At 46.9% G+C, this 18,193-nt stretch overlaps 1 protein-coding gene across 2 annotated transcripts in view; it reads right to left on the reverse strand.

Annotated features, from left to right (window-relative positions):
- Positions 1 to 10,122: 10,122 nt before the first annotated feature.
- SLC39A7 (solute carrier family 39 member 7) overlaps positions 10,123 to 18,193 on the reverse strand; it is a 36,994-nt gene continuing 28,923 nt past the window's right edge. For both annotated transcript variants that reach the window (XM_069241894.1, XM_069241895.1), the window contains exon 8: positions 10,123 to 11,137. In XM_069241894.1, the coding sequence (XP_069097995.1) occupies positions 10,886 to 11,137 (252 nt within the window). In that variant the 3' untranslated portion in view covers positions 10,123 to 10,885. The remainder of the gene's footprint in view (positions 11,138 to 18,193) is intronic.

Here is an 18,193-nt window from a genome sequence, read left to right on the forward strand (position 1 = left end):
GTTCCCTGGGTTTCTTGGGGTCGGTCCAGTGTTCAGCTCCTCCGCTGTCATGATTGTCGGGACTCTGGTGCAGCAAGCAGGGGTCTTGGAGCCTCTTCTGGTGCACCAGGTCCTCATTTCTCATCCTGGCAGTTTCTCTGGTGCTGGTCTTCTTGAAGTCCTTTTCAAATCTAAAATCTTGGTCTAGAGGAGCCCACTAAATACAAAATTTAGTGGGCGTTTTAGGGGGAACCTGGTAGTGTCCAATGGGGCACTTACCCTTGGGTGGCTACACCCCCTATAGTAACCACTTCCTGTGGGAAGGTTCACTTCCCTAAACCTCATTGGCTGTTTCTCTCTATTCCAAGAATGAGAAATCTGAATCAGAGGGTCCACTTTGCATGCAAGCCCTTAGGGGTGATGCATGCTTAGTGAGGCCACTCCTCCTACCCTTTGTCTGGTTTCCCACCTTTGCTCCCGCCAAAAGCAGGGGTTTGCAAAGGGGATGCCAGCTGCTGCTAGCAGCAGGCGTGGAGGCTCGAGTTTCAGGGGCTGTAGCCCTTTGAAGCTCATCAATAGGCTGTTTCCACATTCCTGAGGTAGGGGGAGTTAGCTCCTCCACCCAGGAAGGGCATTGTCTTACAAATCAGAGAGCCAGGGCTCTTCCCCAGGTTTGTATATTGGCTGTCTGGAGTGGCCGCTGGATGGAACCAGCCAGCAACTCTGCCAGTTAGGGTTAGCTTTTGCAGGTGATCTCAGTGGACTTTTCTTCTGGGTCCCCACACTATCGCAACCTCTCCCAGCATTCAATGTTTTTGTAACCCCCTCATGGCAAGAGCTTTTGCTTTACAGCTGGGAGTAGTTTGTGTTCTAAGGGCCTTGATTATAATAATATTCTAGCAGGCCTGCTAGGCCTGAAAATGTGTAATACCGTATTTCCTCTAGGGGCTGAATATATGGTTACACCGCAGTGCTCTCTCCCATTCTTTTAATGTGCTTATGCCCTCTAGGGATTGACTATATGGTTACACTGCTGTGCTCGCTGCCATTCTCTTTTAATGTGGTTATGCCCTCTAGGCAAAACTGACTATATGGTTACATTACCATGTGTCTTCCAAGTGCTATTTTTATTGTGGTGCCCTCTAGGGGATGTTCTGATCATTACAGTCTAATGCCAAGTGTATGAAGGAATGCACAAACACAGTTTATTCCTGATAAAGGTTTAATGTGCTGCGTGGCTAAATATTTATAAGGTCCCAATGGTGAGACTGATTGGCTATGCCAATGCTTGCTTGTATATAATAGACTGTTAAATCACTCCTGGGTGGGTTCCCTCCCACCTTTCCTTCCCTCCTCTCCAATAAGTGTTTGCATAAAATGCAGATGATCTAGCCTTATGTAGTACACGTACAGCATGTTTGCACGGTCCACGTGTTAACACTATGGTAAGCACCTCTAATTGAGGCGCTTCATTTACTTCTCCACCCGCCCACAAGTTACTTTAGCAGCCCATGCATTGTATGTCATGACGTGCCCTCTCTCCGAGCCCATACACTACTCTTATTGGTTCAAGCATATATATTGTCGCTTATATGTAGGTTTTGCACCGTGTCGATCCCGGCCTCCAGACATGAAGCACAATCAACTGTTTCTGCTTTGTCCCGACATTTTGGTAGCCACCAGAGTGGGATCTCTAGGACGTAAAACAGAGTCGCCCTCATTAAATATCGTTGCCGGCACTACTTGACCATAGTGATCTGGGATTTGTTTTGTCTTTTTTGTGCCCCCCAGTACTACTACAGTGTCTCTCCAGTGGATGCATTGATCTCTTCTCCTTCCAGATCTGCTCAGCAGCCCATGGCATTGGCCTTTGTAGCTTGTAAACAAGATAGTAGATCTCAAGATCAGGGTCCCCCATCGTCCCCCAGCCAATGGTCCCATGGCTCCCCACCACTGTTCTTCTCCTGTAGGTAATTATTTCATAATGGTTTCTTCCTGACAGAGCCTATGGGCTGTTTACATTCATCAACAAGACAAACAAGGCTCTCGCGTGTGGACTTGGTGGACTTTGCATGATGCATTCATAAAGATGGGGGAAAAGCTGGGGAATGGGGCAGGGGAAGGGATTGAAAATCAGTGAAAACATTGAAGAGTCTTTAGTCATTCTTTACACAGGGCTTCTCTGGGATTTTGTTTTTAGGAAGTTTGAGTCAGAACTCTAACTTTAAAAAGTGAGCTGTGGTTTCCCAGGTGCAATGAATGGGGGCTAGGATAACACTATACAAAGTGCAAGTGGAGAGAGCACATGGGTGGGTGGTCGTCTCAGCTAAAGGCAAGTTTTGTGGGGATCTTGCACAAGGGGAGTGAGCTATGTGGACTCAAAAGGGGAGGATTAGTGCACCTGCTTAAATTTCCCTGAAAAGGGGCAGAATCGTGAGGCGAAGGGAAGAGAGGGAGCGAGCGAGAGAGACATTTCAGAAACAACAGTATCAGATGGGGTTGCAGTGTAAGGGATTGAGGATGTGGGAATAAGATTGACCAGGGCAGTGATAACGTTTACAATGACCTTGGCAGTGCAAAGGTTTCAGGGGTCAGGGCATGAGAGAGCCATGGGCATTTCTGACAGACAGCATTAGCCTCGATTCTCCGAGTTTCATCTGCATACGTCTTCATCCATCAGAGCAGTTCCTACCTGCAGCTGAGCTTGTTCTGTGACTTCTTGCAGTGGGGTTGCAGTAGGAGTCAGCCATATGCATCCTTCGTCCATTGTTAGCATGGTCATCACATACATGTTGTGAGGACGACACAGCCTGACCGTCAGCTGTATTCTTTGACGACTCTTCCAGTTGCATCATGTGGACCATCTTAATGTCCAGAGTGGCCATCCATAGCCGCTCATATTACGGCTGGATCAAGGAAACCAAATCTTGAGTGTTGTGAAGGGCATTTTCTGTTCAACATGTGTTTCGTGAGATATGTCTGCAGAGATTAATTTTATTGCCTAAGAACTGAAAGGGACCATTTTTCTTTGAAGCAGCAATGATTTGTTGTGTATGTTCAATATGCAGGCAATTATGGAACAAGGAGAAAATATTTCTTTTACCCCCTTTCGAGTCCGCACCCTGTGTGACCTCTGGAATATAGCGCAAGGAAAAAAAAATCAGCCCGGGCGTCTCGTACGAAGCGTGGGAGAAAGGATATCATCTCCGTCCCTTCTAGTTGTTCGTGGATCCCAAAAATGTGCATTTTTTCAAACACTTCTTTCCTCAAGGTCAACAAGCTTTTGTCTGAAGGTTATATATATGTATGCTGCCCCCTACCTTAAGTCATCCACTATTTTCACCATTTATTTGCCGTATCAAGCCTTCTATTCACTGTAGCAAGGCCCAGTTTAATCTCTTGTTATTTCAGCGGTGGAGTTCTCAACTATCCCTCGTCAAGGAGTCAGTACTAGAGTGATGAGCACGGTACCAAACCCGCCTGACATCAGGGAAGAGACAAGCTTTGTATCTAGGCGTAGAATTTACAAGTTATGTTTCACTTTCGGTTCTTGGTTTTATTATCATGCCTTGCATAAGACAGGACATTCAAAGTCTGTTGCAAGACATATTATTAGCTTACAAAGGGCTTAGAGCCAGCCGATTGCTTGTTATTGGTTGACTTCATTGTCACTCATTTGCTTGCTACTTATTCATAAGTGTGTATGGGCTTTCCTTCCTCTCCTTGCCTTTGTCCCTCCCCTGGAGCATGGACACATTACTGTGTCCTATCACTGCTCGCTTTTTTCAGGTGCTACTTTTTTCTTTCTTTTCAATTAATCACTCTGCTAGACTGCATGTGTCCTTCTCACCTCCCTCCGCCATGCTCCTCACTCGCCCATATGCTTCGTAACTACTCCTGTGGAACAGTCTTGTGACCTATGTGCTTTCTCTTTGCCAGTTCCACATTGGTCTTTCATTTGATCCCACGCCTCTGCTCTGTTTTACTTCTATCCCTCGTCCACCATGTTGCTTCATTGCTTTCACCGCCCTACCCACGCCCTTGGGATTCTTCCGCCACCATTAAAAAAAATATATATGCTTTCACCGTTTTTTTTTCTTATTTTGTTAGGGGTCCAAATCAGATCCGTAACCAAAAAAAAAAATTGGCAGCATCAAACATTTTAGAACAGTCTTTACAATAAATGGCACAGCATCACAGATGCTTGGCTGCATGGTTAAAACCATTGGCAAAGCCAATAGTTCCCAGAGGAGACCTAGCGACCTGAGGACCTGTGCACCTTTTAGCAGGATGTCCTTGTGATGAGCAGTACCGAGGCCTGTGTTTTTCCCTCTATCTCACTTTTCTCTATTGCTTTGTGGGACCCTCTGTTCATACTGGTGTCCCCAGCATAGTTTGGAGAGGACTGCGACACTGAAGTCACAACCCATAACATTTGTATTTGTAAAGTGTGACTTTCACCTTACCTAGGTGCTGAAATAACAGATGCCTATCGTTACCAACTATATGGTACTCATTTTGTTGACCTCGGAAGAATGAAAGTCTGAGTAGTCCTGCATAGATTTGAACTAGGCCACCTGGCAATGCTTGACAGAAATACTGCTTTATATGGCTGATGTAGGAACTGACATCACAGGAAAATCCCAGGGTGGTTCTCAAACGTTTTATATCTTCCAACAGACAACCATATTGGAAAAGGGAAGTTTGCAAGGTTTCTCCAAATCCCTTTCCTGGCATCAATCGTGTTTGTTTGGCACAACAAATGAAGCGTGTGTTTGACATCCTTCGCTAGGCCTGAATTCTGCAGTGTCACCGCTGCCCCTTATACCGGTCACTTCAGGGGCTCACAAACACTCCAATAGGTAACAGCGAGCACTGAGACAACCAGAACAATCCAGACATCGAGGACGCCCAGCCATTCGGCGAGTGAGGCGGCCAACAAAGCACTCTCAGGAAATGCTCCTTTCTTCTCAGAACAAGTAAGCTCTTTCTGGTAAGCTCTTGGAATAAACGTAACAACGTTTGATGCCTAAATGCACTTAACTCAGGCATTAAGGTGTTTCACAGCCACTGCCTTTTTGTGGTTTCTTTTTTGGTAAACAGTGCTTCTGAAAAATGCAACTGTTTTGAAACATTAGCCATATTAGATTCAGAAACCAATAAATTCCACCGACAACAACCAGCCTCTATGAGATCCCTAAGGTAGGAAAGCCGAGCAGGATACCAGACACCACTTCTTGAGAATTACAGGTAAAACTGTGTATGATCCATCGTAGAGACCTTCTACCCTCTTGGAAACCAAACAGAAACCCCCCCCCCCTCCACTTTCTGCTCCTATTTTGACTACTAAGTACAGGTGTAATGACTCAGAAATGGCAAAAGTCCTGCTAATCAGGACTCGGTGTATGCACTCTGACCCTTAAATTGGTGTATGGCAGATTGGCTTATACCCAAATGGTATAGTCTAACGTACTTGTAAGTCCCTAGTAGATGGTACTAGGTGTAGCCACGGCCTGTAAGTTAATCTCTCCCCTCCCGGACCGCAGCACTGGTTCTGCCACTCTGAGTGGGTTATGATAAAATCTGGCTCCCAGTCTGCCAGTGCAGACTTGAAGAGCAGTTTAAAACTGCTAACTCAACTTTGTCATTTAAGGTAATGGCAAAGCCCATCCTTCATTTCTAATACATAAGTCACCCCTAAGGTAGGCCTGTCGAACCCGAAGGCAGGCTGCAGTGTATTAAAAGGTGGAATATCTACTTTTACATATTCTAGCAGTAAAATTCCAATGTTTAGTGTGGAAAGGCTACTAGCCGCCATTAGCAAGTACAGAGTTACATGCTGACATCTGAGCCCTGCTGACTTTTGAGTGGGGCTACTCAAATTGGTACTGTAAAGTATAAAATAATCAGTGCATTAAATCGAATTTAATGCTTAACTCAAATTTATGCCACTGGTGAGCAAAGGACCATCCTCACCAACAACCTTCTGCACTCCAGGGGAGGTGTGTGAACGTCTCCTAGGAAAGGACACGATGGGGGCCTGCCATTGGAAGAGGTGTTACCTCTCCCAGACAGGAAGCCACACAGCGGTTACCCCAAAAGACTTCAAAGGAGAAGCCACCTTTGATGGGCAAATGGTATGCACACATGGGAGGGACTGCTCTATTATCAGGGTAGACATGCTAGGGACATAAAGGGGAAGCTAGATGCCAAACCTTTTATTCCTCCTCCCCCCCTCCCCATGGACATGTAGCTCGCAGGAAGCCACAACTCTGGGTTGTGCTACTGAGTACTAGAGACCAGGGGGGGGGGGGGGGGGGGGGGGGGGGGGGGGGAGTTTCTGCAATCTTGAGTCTGTGCAGAATAGAGAATACTGGGATAGCCAGATGCCACACTTCATAGTCATTGGGAGGGAACCTAGCAGTCCACTGGCTGCTAACCATGTCCAACCTTGAAGGCGTTTCCTAGGCATAAAAAGGGCTCCACTGGCACCTAGAACTCAGATCTTGACGGACTGGAAAAGAGGATCGAAGAATTACCCTGCTGTACCAAGGAGCCAGCAAAGAGCGACTGCACCGACAAAGACTGCACCTGGTGGCTAGCAAAGGAGAAGGGAATGTGCCTGCTGTGTCCTTATGAAGAAGTCGTTTTCTGAGACAGTTGTAGCAAGAAACTTCAAAGATCAGTTGCCTGACCTCCTATTTGCAGCACAGGGCCACAACAGCTGGAAAAGCCTGCTGGGCTCTGGTAGCTCAGATCTTCCAATTGCTGCTCCTCACCACCATGCGGCACCAGGACAAGGAACGGATGCTCACATTTGCCCTTAGAGTCAGTTGAACCTGGGAGAATTGTCTGAACGCAGCCTGGTTGCACAACAGGCAAGTTAGTGTCCAAGGAAGGATTCCACTGCGACAGCTTTACCAAGCGACTGGTAGCCCAATGGTGAATGGACTTCAACCAGGACCGAGAGGACTTTGAGGGGCGCCAGCCGCTGTGGCCAGGATTGCGCCAAAGCTCGTGGGCCGAGGAGCAGCTGCAGAAAGACTTCCACTGACCGCATCCATATTTTTTTAAAGCTCTTTTTATTCATTTTGTTACACATCAGAGAACAGGACAAGAACAAAATTAACCATGCAGACTTTACGATTATCTGGGTGCTCAATAGTATATCGCCGATTAAATGAAGACATTCAACTTAAACCAAGGCACATATCCATATCACCATTGAGCGTTTTCAGCAATCTGTATCCCATGCATCAGGACTACTTCTGCAGGAGTCTCTGGCAGGGGGATAAAGGTGCCTGGGACTATCTGAAGATTGCTTCTTCCTTTGAGGTAACTGTTTTGGAGGACCTTGCTGGTCCCCCTTACTGGCTCCAGGCCGGAGTTGGTTGCCTGAAGTAACTCCATTGATACTTACCCATGTTTTTATTGAAAAAGTTTCCACATGTCAAATTCGTTGAATTTGCCAATGCTTATACTTTGTATATGCAGTATCTCCAGAACCGTCCTATGAATCTTTTCCATTTTGATGTCTAAAATTACATGAAAATACAGTCTATTTTAATAAATCAGAGTCTGATTTCTTGAGTGTCTTATTTCTTAAATTCTTCTGGTGCTGTTTAAATGCTTTACACCTTCCTTTCTGTACGCCTTGCTGCCCAGAGCCCCAGCTACCCAGGGTTGAGCTGAAGGCTTGACGAATTAAACCCAATGGTCCTAAAGGGGTCGGTAAGTGTATTACACAGTGAAGTTGCACGACCACACCACAGAATAACCACATTTCCTCACAGAGGGGGCACAAGATTTGCATGGGTGGTAGCAAACAAGTTTAAGAGCCTAGCAGTTTAAGACCAGATGTCAGACTTAAGACCTTACACCCGCCACACAACAAAATCTCAAGATCCTATGATCCTGTTTGTATGGCCATCAACCACCATATCTTGGGTCAGAACATTATTTTATAAAACTGCAAGAAAACGTTATATGTGATTCGAAGAACAAAACACAATTAATGCATTTATACATAAGAATTAATCTAAATGAGTTAAAGGAAAAACTACTTGAGATAACTATAAAGTGGTGAATTTCAGTGCTTTTGTTGCTTTAAAATGGTATGTTCTGACATTTTCACCTAACTATAACGTCTCTTTAACCTTTTTTTGATGAACTGCTGAAGGATTTTAAGTAAAGAAAGATATTACAATTCCTAACTATAAAGCCACTTTAAACTTTTTTTTTTTTTTATAGTGAATTTGTATGTTTCAATGTAATGTGAGATGTCCATCGACATGCACTGCGAGTGGTTGGGCACCCAATGCAATATGGGTGTCCAAATCCCCACGGGCACCTACCACCCCTACCCGTAAGCTTGTTTTGCTTAAAATGACATACTTTAAATAACTTTATAACATAGTAAGCAGTGTGTGGTGGTGGAAGATTGGGCACTTCTGGGGATAGTGCAGTGGGACTGTCCCGGGACATTTTAAGAGTCACAAAAATAAAAAACTCAAACATTTGCAATGCAATGCAATGGGTTTCGCGTTTGCTCGCGTTAGAGTTATTAGCGTTGTATGTAAACTCCAAACCGGACTTTTCTTGCCACAAACTAATAATAAAAAGTAAGATAGTTTCACATGTGCAAGCCGATGGTCGCCATGAGCGTGAAGGAGACACAGAAAAGGAAGCAGAAGTTCCCTTGCACTTAAACTTATCGGCAAAAGTGCAATTATCCATGTATCCAGCAAAAGTGCAATTATCCATGTAACAGGGTCAATGTCATGCAAAGCACTTGACTTCTGCCCATCGAGATTGTGCTGCGAGGGAAATTAAAAGATAAAAGTAGTCCAGAAACAAGCTGAAAACACAGACGCTTGTATGTTTTTAGAAGTTTACCGGTGCGCTCGAGGAGGGCTAAACACAGGAAAAGGCATGACGTATGCATACCTTTACAAATGGAATCAATTGATTTTTAAAAGACAAGCCCACAAACTAATGAAGGTGACGGTGTGACATGGGCGTGATTAGAAGCCCACAGAGAGATTACAACATGGTCCAGAGCGCTTGCACGCGCTCGACCCTAAAGAAATGATTCGTTGTGTATTGCCATCAGGCCTGCCCTTTAGTGATGACAAAGGATGCCCCTTTTGGGATTTTTGCGTATATTTAGGAGCCCTAATTTCAGTAATTCAAATATGCATGAATTGTTATTGGACAAACAAGTATGAATGAAAGGGGATCACTTCAACCCTATTTATAGAAAGAGTTTGCCAGACTTGAAATGAAATAGAAATATACTAACACAATATTAGCCAGGTGTTAAAAAACACAGACTCACACTTTTGGAATTATTGAGGCGTTTCAAGCAATATTGAATGTCTGCTTTTACCTAAAATAAACTGGAGTTGACAGTGTGGTTTAAAATAAAAGGATTTTCCTGTCACCCCACCTCTTGCAAATGATTAAATGTCTAGACAAAGTCACGCGTACACACAAAGACCATTTAGAGATCTGCTTCCTGTCCTCATCTTGTGTATACACACACACACACATAAGAAGTACTGAGCTTTGTAATGTTAACAAAATTACAAAATTAAATAAAAACAATCCCAACGAAGGCTTAAAGCTGCAGAAACCAAACAGTTACATTTATAGTTAGAAGTATGGTATGGAGATTCTGTTGTAAAGCGTGTCTAAACCTGAACCTATATCGCTGTGGTACTCAAAGCTATACAAACAGCGAGGTTATGTATGGTAAGTAAGTTATTCAGTAGACAAGTGTTCTCCTCGCCACATGTCCATGATGCTTGGCACCATTTGTTACGGGGACTCATTTAACTGTGTGCAGGTTCTGCACCGGGGGTGGGCCAGAGGGTGCATTTTGTGCTAGGAAAAGAGTGCTAAATGTGACAGAACACGAACAGCAACAATCTGCTGCTCTCGACTGTTCCTGTGCTCGTGCGGAAATTACTCAGATTACTCTCACTTAATTAACATTTTGCACAGGCCTGTTCTGCACCTTCCACTGCTCTACCCTGGGGGTGAGTTAGGTGCTGTATTGAAAGCTTGCCCTAACCCTCAATGTCAACTGAAATTGCTCAACCCTGTCGAGGCTTTCTGATCAACAATCCAGGGACATCAGCATTGCTATTTTTCCATTTTATTTTTATTTTTATTAACACCGCCTTCTTAGATTTCAGAATCATATGCATTTCAAAGGGGCTCTAGACTAAAGTTGTACAAAATGTGGGTCACCCATGAACAAAAACAAAGAGTAAAAAAAAAAAAATACCATTCCCTCCCAACACCAAAAGAAAACAGGTTTCCCCAACAAGCCTCCACTCCACCCACCTAAACGTGGCACAGTGTTGGCAGTTTCATTAATGTAACTTTCTAAGAAAGTAATTTCATTCTGGGTCCCTGGCTGTTAAATGAAAGCTCCAGCGTATTTCACACAGAAACCCCAAACCTAGTTAACACAAATATTTCTGACAATTAAAGTTATATATCAATATTAAGATCCACAGCTGTCCCTTACAACCAGCACTTAAACCCATCAGCTTATCACTTTGCAGTTTTCCTTATTGAGGTTTAAAGACCCATGGTTGACTTCATGTCGCTCAAGCGTTTTATCCAGGACCTGTTTTAAGGGTATGAAACAAAAAGGCAAATACTCCCTCAAGTATTCCCTTAATTTTTGTCATGATAGTTTAACAGCTGGGAAGCACTTGGTCCTGATTCCAAAAATATTAGCTAAAAGTCATTAAAAAGCCTCACATATCATCTCAGTCTCCTCAGCCTCAGAAAGGGGGAGATTTCAGCTTTAGATCCAGTGTCCTGTGCGACAGGTCACACCACTGTTCTGGTCTCTCCGCTCTAAGCGGCCCAGAAACAGGTCATTCAGTTCTTATTCATACAGGGCAATGAGCACCATCATGGCCACACCCAGCAGAAGGCCCAAGATCTCCATGAGGGACTGCAAAGGCTTGGAGTCCTTAAGCAGCTCTGGGATCACCGACACCGTTGCAATATAGATGAAGCCACCGGCTGTGAAGGGCAGGATCCACACTGTAGCAGCCTCACCAATGCCTTCTGCCAATAAGGAGCAAGTGGTGCCCGCCAGGGCCCCCAACGCCGTGGTCAGCTGCAGCATCATGGCCTGTGGAGAGTAAATATATACATAGTATCAAGGTTTGGTGTGGGTAGCTGCAGCACCGTGGCCTGCGGAGAGTAAATATATACAGAGTATCAAGGTTTGGTGCAAGTAGCTGCAGCACCATGGCCTACAGAGAGGAAATATATACAGAGTATCGGGGTTTGGTGTGGATAGCTGCAGCATTGTGGCCTGGGGAGAGGAAATATATACAGAGTATCAGGGTTTGGTGCGAGTAGCTGCAGCATCGTGGCCTGCGGAGAGGAAATATATACAGAGTATCAGGGTTTGGTGTGGGTAGCTGCAGCACCGTGGCAAGCGGAGAGGAAATATATACAGAGTACCAGGTTTGGTGTGGGTAGCTGCAGCACCGTGGCCTGCGGAGAGTAAATATATACAGAGTATTGGGGTTTGGTGCGGGTACCTGCAGCACCGTGGCCTGCGGAGAGGAAATATATACAGAGTATCAGGGTTTGGTGTGAGTAGCTGCAGCATCGTGGCCTGCGGAGAGGAAATATATACAGAGTTCCAGGTTTAGTGGGGGGTAGCTGCAGCACCGTGGCCTGCGGAGAGGAAATATATACAGAGTATCAGGGTTTGGTGTGGGTAGCTGCAGCCCCGTGGCCTGCAGAGAGGAAATATATACAGAGTATCGGGGTTTGGTGTGTGTAGGAAGTTGGCTCTGTATGTGCTATTTCAAAGTAAGGAATAGCATGCACAGAGTCCAAGGGTTCCCCTTAGAGGTAAAATAGTGGTAAAAAGAGATAATACTAATGCTCTATTTTGTGGTAGTGTGGTCGAGCAGTAGGCTTATCCAAGGAGTAGTGTTAAGCATTTGTTGTACATACACACAGAGACAAATCCAGCCAATAGGTTTTGTTATAGAAAAATATCTTTTCTTAGTTTATTTTAAGAACCACAGGTTCAAATTTTACATGTAATAGCTCTTTTGAAAGGTATTGCAGATAAGTACTCTAGGAATCATTACTTTAGCAGGTATACTTTTTACATAAAACACAATAAGCTGTTTTAAAAGTGGACACAGTGCAATTTTCACAGTTCCTGGGGGAGGTAAGTTATTGTTAGTTTCAACAGGTAAGTAAGGCACTTACAGGTTTCAGTTTTTGGTCCAAGGTAGCCCACCGTTGGGGGTTCAGAGCAACCCCAAAGTTATCACACCAGCAGCTCAGGGCTTGTCAGGTGCAAAGGTCAAAGAGGTGCCCAAAACACATAGGCTATAATGGAGAGAAGGGGGTGCCCCGGTTCCAGTCTGCCAGCAGGTAAGTACCCGCGTCTTCGGAGGGCAGACCAGGGGGGTTTTGTAGGGCACCGGGGGGGGACACAAAGTAGCACAGAAAGTACACCCTCAGCAGCGCGGGGGCGGCCGGGTGCAGTGTGCAAACACGCGTCTGGTTTCCTTCAGTTTTTCAATGGGAGACCAAGGGGTCTCTTCAGCGATGCAGGCAGGCAAGGGGGGGGGGGCTCCTCGGGGTAGCCACCACCTGGGCAAGGGAGAGGGCCTCCTGGGGGTCACTCCTGCACAGAAGTTCCGTTTCTTTAGGGGCTGGGGGCTGCGGGTGCAGGGTCTTTTCCAGCCGTCGGGAAATGGAGTTCAGACAGTCGCGGTCAGGGGGAGCCTGGGGATTCCCTCTGCAGGCGTCGCTGTGGGGGCTCAGGGGGGACAACTTTGGTTACTCACAGTCGTAGAGTCGCCGGAGGGTCCTCCCTGAGTTGGTTGTTCTCCACCAGTCGAGTCGGGGTCGCCGGGTGCAGTGTTGCAAGTCTCACGCTTCTTGCGGGGAGTTGCAGGGGTCTTTAAATCTGCTCCTTGTAACAAAGTTGCAGTTCTTTTGGAGCAGGGCCGCTGTCCTCAGGAGTTTCTTGTCTTTTTCGAAGCAGGGCAGTCCTCAGAGGATTCAGAGGTCGCTGGTCCCTTGGAAAGCGTCGCTGGAGCAGGTTCTTTGGAAGGCAGGAGACAGGCCGGTAAGTCTGGGGCCAAGGCAGTTGGTGTCTTCTGTTCTTCCTCTGCAGGGGTTTGTCAGCTCGGCAGTCCTTCTTCTTGTAGTTGCAGGAATCTAATTTCTAGGTTCAGGGAGAGCCCTTAAATACTAAATTTAAGGGCGTGTTTAGGTCTGGGGGGTTAGTAGCCAATGTCTACTAGCCCTGAGGGTGAGTACACCCTCTTTGTGCCTCCTCCCAAGGGGAGGGGGTCACATCCCTAATCCTATTGGGGGAATCCTCCATCTGCAAGATGGAGGATTTCTAAAAGTTAGAGTCACTACAGCTCAGGACACCTTAGGGGCTGTCCTGACTGGCCAGTGACTCCTCCTTGTTGCTTTCTTTGTTCCCTCCAGCCTTGCCGCCAAAAGTGGGGGCCGTGGCCGGAGGGGGCGGGCAACTCCACTAAGCTGGAGTGCCCTGCTGTGCTGTGACAAAGGGGTGAGCCTTTGAGGCTCACCGCCAGGTGTTCCAGCTCCTGCCTGGGGGGAGGTGTTAGCATCTCCACCCAGTGCAGGCTTTGTTACTGGCCTCAGAGTGACAAAGGCACTCTCCCCATGGGGCCAGCAACATGTCTCTAGTGTGGCAGGCTGCTGGAACCAGTCAGCCTACACAGATAGTCGGTTAGGTTTCAGGGGGCACCTCTAAGGTGCCCTCTGTGGTGTATTTTACAATAAAATGTACACTGGCATCAGTGTGCATTTATTGTGCTGAGAAGTTTGATACCAAACTTCCCAGTTTTCAGTGTAGCCATTATGGTGCTGTGGAGTTCGTGTAAAACAGACTCCCAGACCATATACTCTTATGGCTACCCTGCACTTACAATGTCTAAGGTTTTGCTTAGACACTGTAGGGGCACAGTGCTCATGCACTGGTACCCTCACCTATGGTATAGTGCACCCTGCCTTAGGGCTGTAAGGCCTGCTAGAGGGGTGTCTTACCTATACTGCATAGGCAGTGAGAGGCTGGCATGGCACCCTGAGGGGAGTGCCATGTCGACTTACTCATTTTGTTCTCACTAGCACACACAAGCTGGTAAGCAGTGTGTCTGTGCTGAGTGAGGGGTCTCCCGGGTGGCATAATACATGCTGCAGCCCTTAGAGACCTTCCCTGGCATCAGGGCCCTTGGTACCAGAGGTACCAGTTACAAGGGACTTATCTGGATGCCAGGGTGTGCCAATTGTGGAATCAAAAGTACAGGTTAGGGAAAGAACACTGGTGCTGGGGCCTGGTTAGCAGGCCTCAGCACACTTTCAATTCAAAACATAGCATCAGCAAAGGCAAAAAGTCAGGGGGTAACCATGCCAAGGAGGCATTTCCTTACACAACCCCCCCCCAAACGAAAGAGGATGAGACTAACCTTTCCCAAGAGAGTCTTCATTTTCTAAGTGGAAGAACCTGGAAAGGCCATCTGCATTGGCATGGGCAGTCCCAGGTCTGTGTTCCACTATAAAGTCCATTCCCTGTAGGGAGATGGACCACCTCAACAGTTTTGGATTTTCACCTTTCATTTGCATCAGCCATCTGAGAGGTCTGTGGTCAGTCTGAACTAGGAAGTGAGTACCAAAGAGGTATGGTCTCAGCTTCTTCAGGGACCAAACCACAGCAAAGGCCTCCCTCTCAATGGCACTCCAACGCTGCTCCCTGGGGAGTAACCTCCTGCTAATGAAAGCAACAGGCTGGTCAAGGCCATCATCATTTGTTTGGGACAAAACTGCCCCTATCCCATGTTCAGAGGCATCTGTTTGCACAATGAATTGCTTGGAGTAATCTGGAGCTTTTAGAACTGGTGCTGTGCACATAGCTTGCTTCAGGGTGTCAAAGGCCTGTTGGCATTCTACAGTCCAGTTTACTTTCTTGGGCATTTTCTTGGAGGTGAGTTCTGTGAGGGCTGTCACAATGGATCCATATCCCTTCACAAACCTCCTATAGTACCCAGTCAAGCCAAGGAATGCCCTGACTTGAGTCTGGGTTTTTGGAGCTGCCCAGTCCAGAATAGTCTGGATCTTAGGCTGGAGTGGCTGAACTTGGCCTCCACCTACAAGGTGTCCCAAGTAAACCACAGTTCCCTGCCCTATCTGGCATTTGGATGCCTTGATAGAGAGGCCTGCAGATTGCAGGGCCTTCAAAACCTTCTTCAGGTGGACCAGGTGATCCTGCCAGGTGGAGCTGAAGACAGCAATATCATCAAGATAAGCTGCACTAAAGGATTCCAACCCAGCAAGGACTTGATTCACCAACCTTTGGAAGGTGGCAGGGGCATTCTTTAAACCAAAGGGCATAACAGTGAACTGATAATGCCCATCAGGTGTGGAGAATGCTGTCTTTTCTTTTGCTCCAGGGGCCATTTTGATTTGCCAGTACCCTGCTGTTAAGTCAAAGGTACTTAAGAATTTGGCAGCCCCTAATTTGTCTATTAGCTCATCAGCTCTAGGAATGGGATGAGCATCTGTCTTGGTGACAGAGTTGAGACCTCTGTAGTCCACACAAAACCTCATCTCTCTCTTTCCTTCTTTGGTGTGAGGTTTGGGGACGAAGACCACTGGGCTAGCCCAGGGGCTGTCAAGAGTACTCAATTACTCCCAATTCCAGCATCTTGTGGACTTCCACCTTGATGCTTTCCTTAACTTGGTCAAACTGTCTAAATATTTTGTTTTTGACAGGCATGCTGTCTCCTGTGTCCACATCATGGGTACACAGGTGTGTCTGACCAGGGGTTAGGGAAAAGAGTTCAGCAAACTGCTGCAGGACCTTCCTACAGTCAGACTGCTGTTGGCTAGAGAGGGTGTCTGAGTAGATCACTCCATCTACAGAGCCATCTTTAGGGTCTGATGAGAGGAGATCAGTGAGAGGTTCACTCTCAGCTTCCTGGTCCTCATCTGTCACCATCAACAGATTTACATCAGCCCTGTCATGGAAGAGCTTAAGGCGGTTCACATGGATCACCCTCTTGGGGATCCTGCTTGTGCCCAGGTCCACCAGGTAGGTGACCTGACTCTTCCTTTCTAGTACTGGGTAAGGGCCACTCCATTTGTCCTGGAGTGCCCTGGGAGCCACAGGCTCCAGAACCCAGACTTTCTGCCCTGGTTGAAATTCAACCAGTGCAGCCTTTTGGTCATACCACAACTTCTGGAGTTGTTGGCTGGCCTCAAGGTTTTTACTTGCCTTTTCCATGTACTCTGCCATTCTTGAGCGAAGGCCAAGTACATAGTCCACTATGTCTTGTTTAGGCTCATGAAGAGGTCTCTCCCAGCCTTCTTTAACAAGAGCAAGTGGTCCCCTTACAGGGTGGCCAAACAGAAGTTCAAAGCGTGAGAATCCTACTCCCTTCTGAGGCACCTCTCTGTAAGCGAAAAGCAGACATGGCAAGAGGACATCCCATCTCCTTTTGAGTTTTTCTGGGAGCCCCATGATCATGCCCTTTAATGTCTTGTTGAATCTCTCAACAAGGCCATTAGTTTGTGGATGATATGGTGTAGTGAATTTATAAGTCACTCCACACTCATTCCACATGTGTTTTAGGTAAGCTGACATGAAGTTGGTACCTCTGTCAGAAACCACCTCCTTAGGGAAACCCACTCTGGTAAAGATACCAATGAGGGCCTTGGCTACTGCAGGGGCAGTAGTCGACCTAAGGGGAATAGCTTCAGGATACCTAGTAGCATGATCCACTACTACTAGGATGTACATATTTCCTGAGGCTGTGGGAGGTTCTAGTGGACCAACTATGTCCACACCCACTCTTTCAAAGGGGACCCCCACCACTGGAAGTGGAATGAGGGGGGCCTTTGGATGCCCACCTGTCTTACCACTGGCTTGACAGGTGGGGCAGGAGAGGCAAAACTCCTTAACCTTCTGGGACATATTGGGCCAGTAGAAGTGGTTGACCAACCTCTCCCACGTCTTGGTTTGTCCCAAATGCCCAGCAAGGGGAATATCATGGGCTAAGGTCAGAATAAACTCTCTGAAACCCTGAGGCACTACCACTCTCCTAGTGGCACCAGGTTTGGGATCTCTTGCCTCAGTGTACAGGAGTCCATCTTCCCAATAGACCCTATGTGTTCCATTTTTCTTGCCTTTGGACTCTTCAGCAGCTTGCTGCCTAAGGCCTTCAAGAGAGGGACAGGTTTCTTGTCCCTTACACAACTCTTCCCTTGAGGGTCCCCCTGGGCCCAAGAGCTCAACCTGATAAGGTTCCAGCTCCATAGGCTCAGTTCCCTCAGAGGGCAGAACTTCTTCCTGAGAAGAGAGGTTCTCTTTTTGGTGTTGTGTTGCAGCTGGTTTCCCAGCTGACTTTCCTTTTCTCTTGGTAGGCTGGGCCATTTTTCCAGACTCCAGCTCTACTTTTTCACCCTGTGCCTTGCACTGTGCCCTAGTCTTGACACACACCAGTTCAGGGATACCCAGCATGGCTGCATGGGTTTTCAGTTCTACCTCAGCCCATGCTGAGGACTCCAGGTCGTTTCCAAGCAAACAGTCTACTGGGATATTTGAGGAGACCACCACCTGTTTCAGGCCATTGACCCCTCCCCACTCTAAAGTTACCATTGCCATGGGATGTACTTTAGTCTGATTGTCAGCATTGGTGACTGGATAGGTTTGTCCAGTCAGGTATTGGCCAGGGGAAACCAGTTTCTCTGTCACCATGGTGACACTGGCACCTGTATCCCTCAGGCCCTCTACACTTGTCCCATTAATTAAGAGCTGCTGCCTGTATTTTTGCATGTTAGGGGGCCAGGCAGCCAGTGTGGCTAAATCCACCCCACCCTCAGAGACTAATGTAGCTTCAGTGTGACACCTGATTTGCTCTGGGCACACTGTTGATCCCACTTGGAGACTGGCCATTCCAGTTTTAGCTGGATGGGAGTTAGAAGTGGTATCTTTCTTGGGACAGGCCTTGTCTCCAGTTTGGTGTCCAGACTGACTACAGCTACGACACCAGGCCTTTTTGGGATCAAAGTTTTTACCCTTGTACCCAGAATTGTTTTGTGAAGAGGCTCTGGGCCCACCCTCCTGTGCAGGTTTTTGGGGGCCTGTAGAAGACTCTTTACTATCTTTGTTTTT

The sequence above is a fragment of the Pleurodeles waltl genome, chromosome 6 (assembly GCF_031143425.1).
Source record: "Pleurodeles waltl isolate 20211129_DDA chromosome 6, aPleWal1.hap1.20221129, whole genome shotgun sequence".
Classification (NCBI taxonomy): domain Eukaryota; kingdom Metazoa; phylum Chordata; class Amphibia; order Caudata; family Salamandridae; genus Pleurodeles; species Pleurodeles waltl.